Here is a 15,308-nt window from a genome sequence, read left to right as displayed (position 1 = left end):
TACGCATTCGTTTTTAATTGATAGAACACAACGAAGAAAAAGTCCAAGTTTCCTAAAGGAAATGCATCATTTTTATCGTCTATAAAAGTATACGAAAGTGAACTAATTCGCTAATTAATTATTCACTTACTAACAAGAGTAATTGGACTAACTGTGTTTATAGAATACGTGTAATCGTAATCGCTGATATCTTATCAGAAGATGTGAAAATAAATAATAAATAAATAAATAAATAAATAAATAAAGCTTGTAGAAGTTGAATCAGCAAAATTGTCTAGAAAATTTATCATGTTACTATAGAGGTATATAGATATACGAAGGTATACAAAATTGTAAGTAAATATCGTGAAAATATCGAGTGGCTGCAATTTATTTCGAAATTTGTTTCTTGCACGAGAGAAATATAATTGAGCAACGTTAAAGTACTGACATTTAACAGAGAACAGGTGAGTATCGAGAGAGAAGCATTCGGATTTCGGTAAATGATTCGTGTAGGCGACGCAGCGGAAGCGAATTCCACCTGTAATTACGTTATTCGTTCTCGCATTGAAGTGAGTAAAGCACGTGAAAGTCTGGCATGTTTACACCCTTACAAGTGTGTAATGAGTTACCAGAATTCAAGCGAATTGCATTGGGAAAAAAGAAAATCCGGCTGATTAAGTCTCGACATTTGCTTCGCGTGATGAACGACGAAGGGAAAATTTATTCCTTCAAAGTGTATCGATTATTCGTTAGAAAGCTGATTTTCTAGAAAAATGGCATCGTTCGCATATTTGTAAAAAAAGAAAAAAAATGTATCAAATATCACGTAGTGGAATTTTTCTACTAAAGAAAAGTTAATGTTATGGAAACGCAGTTCGACAAAGTAAACTCTTAGCGTTGGTATTTTAGTACCTTTAAAGCTTCGATATTAATATTTTAACAAAGTGACATTTAAAACAGAAAACGTTTTAGCGAAGAAAAATTTTACTTAAAAACCAAAAATCGATTGCGCTGCATCGACGATGACGTAGATACGCTTTATTTATTTTTCTCTCTGATATTTAATACATCTTTATCGCTGTAAAAGCTTCTAGTACATTTTTTATGCTATTGTGAATCGTGTAAAAATAAAATAACATAAAATGGACTTTATCTGTTCTAGATCAAAGTATCGTACAGGTCAGTAGTTTTTCGTGTTAAACGAGACTCAAGAAATGAAATGGTTGTCTAATAACACCAAAGCAAGCAGGTTGCTCAAGTAGAAATTACGCGAATACTGGGAAACATTTTTCCGGCCCATGGCCAATGTTGCGAAGAAATCTACAGCCGTACCGACGCAAGAAACTTCAAATCCACGACTACCGTACCTCATCTTGTCAAAGAAAAACACGACTTCTGTGTACTACTGCGTTATTTCCGTCTTGTAGCTCATTCTTTTGCAACGACACAATGGAAATTTTTCTTGTTACATTGAAATCCTTTCTATCTTAACGGTACGTTTTAACATATTTCGTTCCAGTCGTGCGAAAATATCGGCGTACGTTTGTCCGGGTTATCACGTAATCACGTAGATCACGTAAAATTAGATACGCCTGTTTATCTCGATGCTCTTAGCAGATACCTAGTGTGGTAATTGTCATCGTTCAGCGTTTAACGGCAAAATATCAATGATCAATGTCGTTTCCGGTGAGTAGGTACTTTTCCACGGTAATTTGTCTAAATTGAAAACATTCGAAATACGATCATTTTCATAGCGGTTAAGCAAATCTCGTTCAATGCGAACGTTAGCTTACGTCCTGGCTCTCTCGTCTTTTTCACCATTTCCACTCTACTTGTCCCTATTCAATTTTTTGATCTTCTCTCCTTAAAGAATCAATAACATCGAACCAAGGATACACGTAGAACAAACGAATTTCAAAGAACAATCGACCACGTCAATTTTATTTATATTTATTACAATTAACACGTTGCCCTGGAAACCGGCGGTACATTAAACAATACACACGACGCTAAATCTTTGCAAAATACAGCGTGCTTTCGCACATTTTCCAACGGCGTTGATCCAAACGATTCGCCGGGAATCTCTCAGCCCATCGAACTTACCTCGTTTTCGTCATTCTAAAAGGTACAGCAAATCCGTGGCTCTCTGATGAGAAGACCGCGGATCTTTATGCAAATTCGTACTTCCGAGAACGCGACTGAGAAAGTAGGACCACGGTGGAAGATCGTTTTACCCAGCGAATGTAATAGAAAGCAGACACCGTGTACTTTGGATGCGTCACGCATTGTTTCACGTTACGCGCATTCCGTGCGATTTAGCACTTTCGAGCTTCGAGTTTCCTGTTAAATGCGTGAAAATCCGCGGCCTGTCAACGATTACCGTGTCGATGGACGTGTCGAACGATTTGCTGGCGACAAGCTGGAGAACCGAGGGGAGCACGTTGCGCGATGGATCGAAAGCGGTGAAAACGCCCGGGACCATCGGTAGTAAGTAGAAGGCCGCGTAGAAGGGACACCGAGCTAAAAGAGAGTAAAATGGACGTCCTGAGGATCGCCTGGGGCAGAAGATAACCGGGTACCGGGAACAGAGAAAAAAGACATCGCGTGACCGAAACCTGAAAACCAGAATCCCGCTGCCGTTACAGCCGCCACGAACGCCTCGGCCCCCATACTTCTTCGATGAAATCGAAGTCCAGCCACGAATGTGTACGAATTCTATCGCGTGCGTGTATACATGTCGTGAATGTGGTGTGTCGTTTTTAATTTTCGACCAAACTCTATCGGTAGCCGCACGGACATTCGGCTACCGAATTGGAACTCCCACAGCAAGGACCGAGGGAACAGAGCAGCGAGATCTCGAAGGCTCCACTATTTTCTTTGACCTTTCTCCTTTTTTCGTTCATTTTTTTTTCTGTCGGTGTTGGATCGCTCGTTGATGGAAATGATACTGGTTGATCATTACGAGGGATGATAAATCCCCGGGGATGTTGTCGTTTCTTCGAACTTGCAAGAAATTGCTACCTTAAATGTCATTTTTCGGTGTATTTTTCTACGAGTTTTTGAGACGGAGGATATCTTTCTTTCTCTTTCTTTTTCTTGCGAAGTAGCTATTCAGCTGGAAAATTACGTAAATCGATTAAGAAAGGTTTAACCAGTTGCTTAATTTAGTTTCACAGATGTCTCGTGGGATTAGGTCGTGTAGTGCGTAAACGAATACAAGCGACGACGAGTATACTCGTCAAAGGCGATTAACTGTTCAAGATGGAAGTTTAATCAAGTTTTCACGAGTACGCGATTCAGTTGCGTTATTTGGCGAAACGTTGACCGATTAATCGTCTCTCTGATAATCGCAGTCAATTATCGCGCTCGGTACGAAATCAGCGAATGTGCCGATATTTACGCACGCACGTTGATAAATAAATAAATTGTATGCATTACAGGTAGACGCGGTTACACGTATAATTTCTAAGTTTCACGTGGCGTAATTACTTAGAACGTCATCTTGCCTGTGTTACAATTTTTCGTTCCGTATCCAAAAGGAATCTCCATTTGAAAAATGACTCAGTTAACAGGTTAAATAACGCATTAACCATGCTGTCAGCAAACGCTTTCGACAGCCACGCATTCTTTCGGACCAGATAAAACGAACACCTAACCTGTTCGGGAATATATCGTTTTAATAAATTATCCAAGTTACCGCGTGTTTTACGTTCAATCGCTGTTAATCGATTCCGAGAACGGAGAAATCTACACCGAGCTGCCGTCCGGATGGAAAGCTAGGGATCTCTAATGGTAATTGTTGATTCTGTCGCCGATTCCACGAAGAATACAAGAAACAAGAAAATTATGGCATGGCGTAGCGGTCGTATTGTCACGACCGAAACACAGTGACAATTGCAAGTCTTTTTTTTTTTTAAAATCCGCTTACTCTGTCTCTGAATTAAACAAATTTATTATCTTACCGTTATTTATGTATAGATAACGAAACAAGTACGATAGTGACGTTATCGGAAAGTTATAAACAATGATCTAAAATGATGGTTGCGTGTTACAAAAGGAAAGTGAAACACACGATGTTCGTACATGCAATAACACGATGATACACCGAATGCAGCAGCAGGTCTAAGAAATCACGCAGCAGAAACTGGTTGTGCAACATTTGTAAACGTGTATTCAAATTTACATATAGTTAGGCTCTTTTGGACCAGTTCTTTATCAAATTCAGTGACTCACGCTAATATCGAATTTCCCATGATTTTACGAACTGTTATCTGTATAAGAAAAATTCGACGCGATTTTGCCAAACCATCGTCATCCTCGTATTCTTTTAATCCCAGGCGTAAGAACTTCAGCATCGACGATTTCAACTTAAAAATTCCTTTTAAATAAAATTCTTCGATCCATATAGATGCAAAACTTTCAACGTCGGTATCGGCTCTTCGATACGCGATACGTTAATATTCGAAGAAGACAACGTGCGTATTTTCCACGTGACAAACAGAGAAACAATTCCTTTCGCGCTATAGCGAAAAGATATCTTCGTGTCTCTAAAGCCAAATCGCTACGAATGTTTACAGCTTTGAAACCATTTTATCGCTATAATAATCATAACCGAACTCGTCGTTTCTCGAAGATTGGGAAGCGTTCGATTATCAAAAAATCAAAAAACTAATGAATATGTTGGAGACGATATTTGAGTCCACGCAGGTGGCAACGTTTTCATCCTACTGTGGCTCAAACTCGATTCAGCTTTTTGCCTGGGAGAAGCAAATTGTTGCACCTTTTATGGCTACGAGTCGGCCAGCACCGAAGATGCACTCACACCTAACGTGGCTCGAAACATCTACTTTGGAGATTCACGAATAACATGCGATTTATCTTATTCCGCGTATCCCAGTGACGTACGCGCAACTATACGTTTGTATATATTGCGAGCTATTTGATTGTACAGACGTTAAACGACGATCTTCGTTATGGCTACAATCCGATGAAAAGCACTTGACACTTTATCCTCTTTCCTTTGGTTGGAAAAAAATGTTCAAAGTTGGAAAAAATCTATCGGAATATTTCATGTCTGTAAAAAATGTTTTAAATTCGAACGAATTAAATTAAAGCGGGATTTATTTTTTATTTTCTACCGGAATACCTTTTTCTTACTGAATAATTTCACACTGTGATACTTTGATATTGATAGGATTAAATCGAGGTACGTATTACCATGTATTTTTCCTCTAAACGTCTTCTTCTCTCTAAATTCTTTTCTTGGAACGTTTTAGTATCCTTTCCTATCCTTACCTTGCGCTTCTTAATAATTGCAATTGTTATTTCTCTAAAAAATTACAAACCTCTTCGATATTAAGCTGGTTAATATTTGATGTTGCTTTTCAAAATAGATTATACAACTTCGCTATTGCTTCATTTATGCTCGTGTATTATAAATTAATCCGAAAATGGAATTCGTGTATACTCACGTTGGGAATTTCTTAAATGTATAATGAACCCGAAGGTCCTAGCAGTGTCAAGAATAGATGCTTCTTATGTTACGTTGATACTTTATTAAAGAAAGATAATTTTCCGTTTAAATTTACTATTTCGAGCCTCTAATTTTTTCTAAATTTATTCACATTTTCATCGCCGAAATAATTTCTTTTATCCGGTGTTACTCGTTTAATCAACCGCAATCGAAAATTCTACGACGATGTAATTTTTATTTGATCCGAAAAAGAATCTCTCAAAAATGCTTGGAACGTTTGTGGAACAAAGGTGCATAATTAAAATTTACAGAAAATACTATAGAGGTAATCGCGTTTACTTTAAAGCTAATGAAATTCGTATTTTTGTTTATAATATCGAAACGGATAATTCCATACATGTCGACTGCACCTTGATATCTCAAAGCGAGGAAATTTAATGAATTACCGTAACGTCAGAATCGACACTCACGTTTGTCATTTCGATGAAAAGTCACTTACGCGTCTCAATATCATATAAACGTAGAAGCGTGATATATTTCTTTTTTTTTCGATTTGAAACTCAAACAGTTCTATTTCTATTCATTCGTTGTTTGTCCAATTCAACAAATTTGTCTTTACCCATCGATTATCTCTTCGATTTACTCCTTGAAAACGTCGAATATTATACGCGATGCTGGAACTGTTGCGAGCAGCGTGTATATACCAGTTGGAACCATGAAATTTCCGTAAGAGCCGGCCGATGAAAGGTAACAAAATTCCAAGTAAAAAAGAGCCGAAGGACAGGGAACGATGAACGAGATAAAGTGAAATTTCACCTCGATACACAAGTTGCATTTATACGATCCTGTTTCCACACACTGGCGCCCCAGAGCGTTCAGTTTTACACTCCCGTTGCCCGCAGGGTCGAAGAGTTTTGACTTACAATTAGAGAAACCATCCTGTCAAATCGGCAAGATTGTTTCTCTGAACGTAAATTGCCTTGTGCGGCCGCTAACCACCGAACTGTTCGCTCGGCTCCGTATAATCCCGACAAAATTTTATAGAACAACTTTTACGATAATTGCTCCGAAAACGTTTTGAACGCCTGAAATTTTCCGTAACCGTGAACCTGATGTAGAATTAAGGGCTGAAATGTCAAGAACTAGAAGAAGGCGAGCCGCTACATTTTTCACACACATTTTCAAGGTGCTTTGTACCGGCTTCGTGAGAGAGACGATCGGTGCGTTTAAAATCGAGCAACGAAACGACGCGTATCGAAAAAGGTACGAGCAAGGTGGCTTACGATATTGTTTCGTCCAAGTGGAAAAAGATCTGTCGGAATAATAAATATTTTACCGACGCCCACTACGCTAGAAAAGATAGTAACGGCGGAAATATTAAGCGAATCCTCGAGATTCTCTCTCGTGATTGTAATACTAAAAGGAAAAAAAAGAGAAAAAAATAGTATTGTAAAAATGTTTAAACTAAACGTATTAACGCAACGTCAGAAGCGAAACGAATATGAAAAGTACCATTTCTGCTAGTTGAATATTAAAGTATCTTTGTAACCCCTTGACTTACAACTAAATTAAACGAAATTTTCCAAATGAATTTTATTTTTATTATTAATGCTATTTTAATTTCGTCTCAGTTTCCATACAAATTTGAAAGACAACGATATAATTTTGTTACGCCATCGTGCGGTTTGACATACGTAGAAACGTTTGATACGTCAATGATTTCGAAAATGAATCGTTTCACTCGCAAAAGCACCGAGTTCTTCTTTATGTCCGATATATACTACGAGAATTAGTAACGGCGCGCGATAGGAATACTCGAAAAGTCATGTCAATCGATTATTGATAATGATCGCGATAATTTAAACGAGCCTAATAAATTCTCCCTCTTTTCCTATAGTTGCGATATTAAACCGTAGAATTACGTGGATACCGTTAGATTTTGACGCCGCGACGATAGCTCTCGCCATGTCAAGCGGACCAAGGGAATAATTTCTTTCCCACGTTTCAATGGAAAAATCGTCGATCGACACCGTTCGATACCCACGATCGCCAACATTCAATTGTCCCGTTCGCTGTAATTTAAGGCACACGTCCAAGCTAAGTGGATCGACTCAATGAAGCAACGTACGACGAGGTAGAATTATTTAGCTGCAGTGCGAAGAATTTTCCTTATTGGCAAGAATTGCCTAATTAGGCAAAAACAAACGATATTAACGAAACTTAACTGATTCAACTAATCTTATCTTAGATACCGTAAAGTTGAAGCAGCGAGGCATTTTATTCCTCCGGTAAAATGCCGGAGAAACGGATCGTCGTTGAACATTTGACTCGCTTATCTTTCAGCCATTCGCAATAATATCGCGTATCTAAAATTGAGAGGATTTTAAAAATGGTATTCGTCTCGTTAGATATTAATACTTTTCATATCTGCTACGTTTCTTGCTATAGTGTGTTGGTAATAGTCGTCTATCTCGGTCCATTTGTATTATATGTAAACTACAATAGAAATTTACAGGGAACTAAGATGCGGAAGAACGTAGAACGTGCAAAAATATAGAAAGTAGCGAAATAAGATAGTGGTTGGAACATTTATTCGCTATATTCAAGTTTCTTTAGCTCTGTTGTAATAAGAAGACGAACTTGTATAAATACTCACTCGGCTTATTATCTAATTGTATCTATCTGTTCGTCGCTCGTGTCAAATGCCTTGTCTCGTAAATTCATTTTTAACGTCGACCTTACCAGGCGCAGTCCAACAACCGGTTACAAAATTTAATTAAAAATTGCGCGTTCCTTGTTATTTCTTTCGTCCGTGCAACTTTATGTAAATGCTTATATCGTTCGATTAATCAATTTCTCAATGTTTGTTAATATAAGAATTTACGTAAAGTTGGACGAACGAAAGAAGTAACAAGGAACGCGGAATTTTTAATTAAATTTTGAAACCGGTCGTTCGACCGAGCCTGGTAAGGTTAGCGTTAATTCCCTCGAAACTTTCTTTTGTTCGCGTTGTAGATAAACTGGACGTACAACTGCGTCTAGTGTTAGCCTGGTTTTATATTTCATACGCGTACGACCATGTCCAATTTCTAGGCCATCAAGGCTGAAATAAATAAATACACACGTACGGGTAACTTGGAAAGCACACAACGTTACAAACGGTTAATAATCCAAGCATCCAAACCTAACATCTTGCTCGTCCATTTCATTTCAGCGATATCGAAATGTCAGCAAAAGGAACAACGGTCGGGCATTCCACCAAAGGCATCCATCGAACTCGATTTCTCGTTATCGTCCGAACCGGGCGTTCGAATTAACTAACGCGTCTCGTTAGCGGAAACGGTCGTTAGATAAAAGGCAACGGTTCGTTGCTCGGCGACTGGTTCCCGTGGCGCGTTACCTTTCAGCGAAGTCACGGAGACGGTGGTCCGCGCGAGAAAGCGAGAAAAAAGGAATCGCGAGGGTTTATCGAGCGGGTTCGAAGTAACGCGAAGACTTCAACTTGTCTGCACGCCATTAAAATGTCATAGCGACGACCGCGCATACACGTGATACTTCTATACGCTGCTTAAGTATATAAACGTATATTCTCTACGTGTGTATACACGTACGTATATATACACATATTGGACGATTCGGATACGGCTAATCGTAACGACGAGGTCGATTGAATAATTCCCGCGGTAAGATTCATAATTGATATCGACTACACGAGGATTAGCCATCATCCTAACGATGTTCAACCACCTACACGTTCGACCGGCTGGTGGTCTCAAGATAAACGAGCCCAATTAGAGAAACTCATATCCCGAGCGGAGACGCCGATTCCTACGATCTACATATACTAGCATCGCGTCTCCTATATTCGGCTACATTTCGACACTCCGTTCGCTGCTTTCCTCGAATCCACGGGGATCGGAATTAATAATAAGCCAGGATTTTCCTAAGTGTATGAATCGTACGGATATCGCGCTTGTTTATTGATGACGTATCTGGATGCAATGTACGAGCTGGAGAGAATTGCATCTGGCCAGAGCAGAAAGTTTCTTGCATTTTCTATGATCAACCGCTACATATTTTAGTACGTGGCATAATTGCAAGTATATATCGAAAAGTCGCTTCTGGTAGAAATCCAGTCGTCTTCTATCGGAATTCGAACGCGAGTGAACCTTATGACTGAGAAAAAGGATCAAAGAACGAGATCGATGAATTATTCGGCAAACTCGTACCTTCGTTTCGTCCCTGTCTTTTCTATGGTCCTCGAATTGTTGCGCTTTAATATCTTAACGAGCCTTTTCTATGATACGAAATTATATGAAACTCGCAAGAGTTCGATGGGTCGTGGAAGTTTCCGAATTTTTCCTATACACCGAAATACCTTTCTTAAACGCGACGTGAAATACCTTTCGCGGTTCATGTCGCGGCGATCGGCAATCGACGAAGCGCGTAATTCGCGCGAGTAGTTGGTTTTACGCGAAGAGACTGGAAACGAAAGTAGCGACGAGATAACGCGGGTAATAAGCAGCTGCTGTATCAGTCGTTTTTAACTAATTGGCATAGATTTAACTCATTAGCGAATTTTATTTTCGCGTATTGCATTTTTGCGTCGTTCGCGATTTGGACGTTCGGAAGTAGACTTGCCAAGGTTCTAGAGAAACTCGAGGTTCACAATTGGATTTCCGTTCGAACGGAAAGATCATTCTTCAGTGAAATGTAAAATTAGAAACAGACGTATCGAATTATGTACGGAAGAATGTTCGTTTCTATTTCTAAGGAAATATCGAAATGGTAGGAGAACCGATGAAAAAGTTATTTTTATGACAACTAGAAATATTATTTAAACGTGCATTTCATCGTTCGAAGATTGCACCGAGAATTACTTTGTTTGAAAATTGCTTCGAGAAGAAAGATCCCTGTTTTGAAAATAAAAATTCTTTTACACCGATGAACAGCTGCGAATGTTTATGCAGACTCATATTTTTATAATCACAACTGACGAAACAGATACGATATTTATCCCATATTATTAGGTTGTCCGAAAAGTGTCTTTCTTTTTTCACGACACGTTTTTTACAACGACGCATCTTCACGCAAACATGAAACCTAATCTATCGAACGTTGTAATCTTTATTTTGATAGCACAAAATGGATCATACGTAATTCGATAAAATAATATAAAACGGAAAATGTTGTGCATCCATTATTTCCTTATAAAGGGAAAGAAACTTTTCCGACGACTCAATATAATATTTTCTTCATTTCTCTATACTACGGTACTTTATTCTGAATATTTTACACATTTCTTCCGTTACTATAAGTACATTGTACATTTTTGCATGTTTCTTACAATAATAATTTATAATAATAACAAGTTATTTAATTTTCTTCTTAAATTACTCTTCAGCTAAGTACAACCATCCAGTATATAAATATTTGCATCTTTAAATACGTCAGATACGTTAACCGAAGGATCTAACAAACGAAAGTCGCGTGAAATTCAAGCGACGTTTCGTGGAATCCTTAAAGAGCGATTCACTAAATTAACGTTAAAACCAACCGTCCGCGATGACGTGGGAATCGTCATTGCACGCATTGACATCTCCGTTATCTTGCGTCTACGATCGCCGAGCACCGTGGAGAAACCGCAGTTCGCTACGAACGAAGCTATTTCTCTTTTGCATCAAGGTACACAGAGTGGTAAAATCGCGTAACTAGAGAGTAATAATGCTATTGTTACAATCAGAAAATGCGGTTGATGAAGAAAAATCAAGGTCCGTGGCAGCAAAGGCAAAGGAATTCGCAGTTCACCGCGCCGAGAGTGGCATTCTTCGTCGTTTACCAGATTTCTGGCCTACGATTTTGTATCTATCGTAAAGTCAAAGTTATTAATAACGACGTTTCGGCAATAGGAAATTTACTCGTCTGTGACAAATTATACGGAGAAACAAGAAGCAGGCAATAACGATACAAAAATATATTTCGAATTGGTAATTAAACGAGTGTCGTTTTAGAGAGAAACGTAGTATAGATTCGGTGACGTTTATAAAATGAAACGAGATTCAATTTCATCCGTGACATATTTCTACATTTAGCTTATTTTAGTGGAAATTAATTCCCGTTTTGTAGATACGAAATATTCACTGCGGATACAAAAGGTATATATAAGTACATTATGTAAGATAAATGAGAACACGTTCCGATTAAAAGATTTAAACGAGAGAAGTACGTATTTAGACGTTAATAGAAGTTAACAGGGGGGTTGAGGACATAATATTTAGAGATAGAATTTAATTGGAACACCTATAATTTTAATTACGTCGTTTTATGCGCTATTATCGCCTTTCATGTTTGTTTTCAGCCTGATAAAAACGTCCAGCTTATTTCCGTTGTTTAAAGCCCAGATTAAATGACGTGAACTGATAATACTCGTGACACAAGTGCTTCAGTATAATAGCGGTGTAACTCTCGTTATCGATTTCTCGAGAAAATCAAGCTGCTCAGAAATATTCGATATTGGCGAATACTCGGTGTAAAAGTGGGTGTATCGTGTCCCTTTTAATGCTTTAAAAATAGGTACGTACGTATGGAGATACTTTATCGTTACACCGATACGTTAAAATTATCTTGAATACGTATGTGGTATAAGTTTGTTTGTAACAAGATCGAAGATACACCGCTATTACTCCGAGTGACAGAAAATGAAACTAATTCGTCCAAAAGACGTCTACGCGTCGATTAAAAATAAACACAGTTGTTACGGGGAACGTTTGATTACTCCCTTTACGCGCAAGCATTTTTCGATATGCTAATAGTATCCCGTTAAAGGGAAGGTAAATAGAACTCGGAATAGCGACGATCGTTAAGAACCGAATCGATATAAAGATCAGAGTTGATGGAAGTAATTGAAAATTAAAAAGTTTCGATACTAAAAACTGCCATACTTTTTACAAAGATCAAAACATAAGATCAGAAAGGTATACAGTCGCCACTTTCGATTTAAAGAGCGATTGTTGACAATTTTAATACCCACGCGTTACTAATATCACTGTCAAATACAACGTATTAACATTCCACGAACTTTTACAAAGACGGATACCGTCCATCTGGAAGGAAAAGGACGTTCCGTGATAAAAGAATTTTACGATTCTGAAGACACTGAACGACAATCGTCTACGTCGCTTCGACGCGTTACGCGCCTCCTATCAACGATCGATGATCAATCTTCGAAAGAAGAGAATTTCGATCGAAAACCAAACTTCTCGACCGACGAAAGAGTAAAATCAAAATTCTAGAAAATATCGTGCCGTTGCCGCTGTTTGCCAATCGGATGATTTAACACGACACGTCGGCTAATCCTCGGAATTCCATTGGGAACCGTAAATTTCCGACGTCGAGCGTGTCAGACGACTCCACAGTCCCCTTACCTGCGAGCCTATCCTTGAGGTGTGGGTGTCCCTGAAGCGGATGTGCGGCCAGGTTTGCCAACAAGCTTGCCCTGTGAAGACCGGCCGCCGCCGCTTGTTGTTGACTATGCTGAAGAGCTTGTAAACTCCAAGGTGGTATCAACGCCTGTGCCGGCAGTGCACCCGTTGCCGTCCCATTAGCACCGGGTGGTCGATGAGCAGGAACCCTTATTACGCCTCCGCCGGTGTATATGAGACCGGATCCGGTCGGGAAAAGTCTGAACGGCGCCAATAGATCCGCCGCGCTCGTGCAATGAACCGACGACGTTGAATTTATCTGCGTCTCCGGTGTACTTCCGGTGTCGTCGTCGTCCTTCTCCGACAATTTTTCTTCCATCTCGTGACCCCAGGATCTTCTGCCATCGTCCAAGGTCATCGACGAGCCTCCGTTATTGTTGCCCTCCTCCCAAGACCATTTCCTCTCCTTATCGCTGTCCAGATCTTCCGACGAAGGGCTTTTGGGATTCTGCGGTCGATTTTCGCCTAGCAGACGGCTTATACTGAACGGGTGACTCCTGGGTGACTCGTTTTGCAACGTTCTCGAACTGGTTTGGCTCGGGGGCGGGGAATTCGAGTATTCCGAGTGCTCCAGCCGACGATTGTCGGTGGCGTAATTACGCGGACTGCAACTTCCGGAGTCGGAGTCATCCACGTTGATCTCCTCCGTCGCGTCCACGTCGCTGTCGCCGTGAACCGACATGATCCTCTCTCGGCCGTATCGACGATGATCCTGCTGGGTAGATGGTTCGGAAGTTTGGGAAACTTATAGCTCACCGGAAGCTGCTTCGAATACTCATCCTGCGCCTCTCCGTCAGTTATCCGTGCTCGGCGTATCGAACTGTCGTTTTGGACGCGATACGAAACTCGATATCCGTCGTGCAGTAGCACTCGAATTGTCGAATAGCTACGCGTTACAAAGTTTTCACTCGTACGGTTGAAATCGACGGATCGATGCACTTTCATCCGACGTTCGGGCTATCGCGTACTCCGATTCGCTTGACGGCCATGTTGTCCGTGTACGCGGGCTCCGAGTACTCGCCAATGTCAAAACTTACGACACGGATAAACTTCACTCGCAGAACACCGTCGACGCTCGGCCGTTTTCATCCACGTTATAGTCAACTGGGCACCAGATCACATCGATAGTCAGTCCGCGACACTTTTAGTCCCGCTACCGTTCGCCTCGCTGTCTTACACACTTTAACGCTAAAAACCTCTTCGTTCTAGCGTGCAGAGTCAGCTGTTCGTGGAACGTAGGAATAAACGGAAAATCACAGAGCGCGGTCCCACTGAGACGAACGTTGTCGCGACTGCCTGGACCCTCGATCTGCTTGGTACCCTCGGTCCATCGGAAATCACGCGGTCGACGAATCACGGGGGAGAGAAAAGACGGATCGATCGTGAGATCTACGAGGGAAAGAAAGAAAAGAAAAGATAGCGAAGAAGACGAAGGTTGGGTCGAACGGAGGCAGAAAGACGAGCAGAGAGTAGCTCACGTGGTGCTCGAAAGGGCTGTGTTTTTCGTACACGGAACTCGGTCCGTGGTGAGTTGGGACGTGAATCCAGGTCGGTCGCGACGAGAGAGACGGGACGTTGTGAGGGAACCAGAGAAACCAAATGATTCATCCCTACCACGATTCTGCGGCGACTCGAGCCACGACCCCGCGTCCCGACGCGTGGTATCGCCTACCACGACGCCGTGGTCCAATCGTGTTCCTGCAGGTTCCGCCTACCTGTTCGCCGATTGGGCAGCGTTAAATTGATACCTATTTAACATTTGAGCAGAATGTTGCAGGCGATCGCCTTTTTCTCCTATATTATTTATTGCCCGATCGTCGTGCCTCCTTTTTTCTCTCCTACTCCCGATTCCTCGTCGTTTCTTCGTCCCACCGCGGCACAGGGCACCTCCGTTGCTCGTTCCTTCTCTCCTTCGTCCTTCGTCCTTCTTGCCGCCCCTTCCTCGGCCTCCGCGCCTTTTCTTCCAACGTGCACCTCCGCCGCCCGTGTTCCCTCGTCTCGCTGCAGAAACGTGCCGCGCAGCGTTCAAGAAGCGGAGGGACTTAATTACGACGAATATCCTTTTCGTCCCCTCCACGCCTTCCCCTCGACGCCTCTTCCACCCATTCTTCCCTTTTTTTCTCTTCGTTCCACCTTTTCTCCTGCCGCGTTCTCCTCGCCGTTCTTCCCAACGATCCCTTCTCGTCCTTCGCTGCTCGCGCTCTCTCGCAGTTTTCCTCCACCGCCTTCTTCTGCTCGCGGCCACGACGCTTTTATCGCGCTGTTGCGATGGAGTTCGCCCCGTGTTGTGCAGCTAGGTATGCGCAGCTAGCAGAATGCAGCCTAAAGCATCGAGCAAAAGGCCAGCCAGCCAGCCACGCCAATTCCCCCCT

At 41.2% G+C, this 15,308-nt stretch overlaps 2 protein-coding genes across 2 annotated transcripts in view; one reads left to right on the top strand and one right to left on the bottom strand.

Moving 5' to 3' along the window:
- The window catches only part of C15 (homeobox protein C15), a 50,460-nt gene extending 35,930 nt beyond the window's left edge, over positions 1-14,530 (bottom strand). The window contains exon 1 of the mRNA XM_072005457.1: positions 12,880-14,530. Coding sequence (XP_071861558.1) covers positions 12,880-13,618 — 739 coding nt within the window. The 5' untranslated portion in view covers positions 13,619-14,530. The remainder of the gene's footprint in view (positions 1-12,879) is intronic.
- The window catches only part of Nop56 (Nop56 ribonucleoprotein), a 102,629-nt gene that overhangs the window by 40,420 nt on the left and 46,901 nt on the right, over positions 1-15,308 (top strand). The gene's annotated exons all lie outside the window — the stretch shown is intronic.

This window comes from Bombus fervidus, chromosome 6, assembly GCF_041682495.2.
Source record: "Bombus fervidus isolate BK054 chromosome 6, iyBomFerv1, whole genome shotgun sequence".
NCBI lineage: Eukaryota > Metazoa > Arthropoda > Insecta > Hymenoptera > Apidae > Bombus > Bombus fervidus.
The sequence above is the reverse complement of the archived record's forward strand: the minus strand, read 5'-3'. Positions and strand labels throughout refer to the sequence as shown.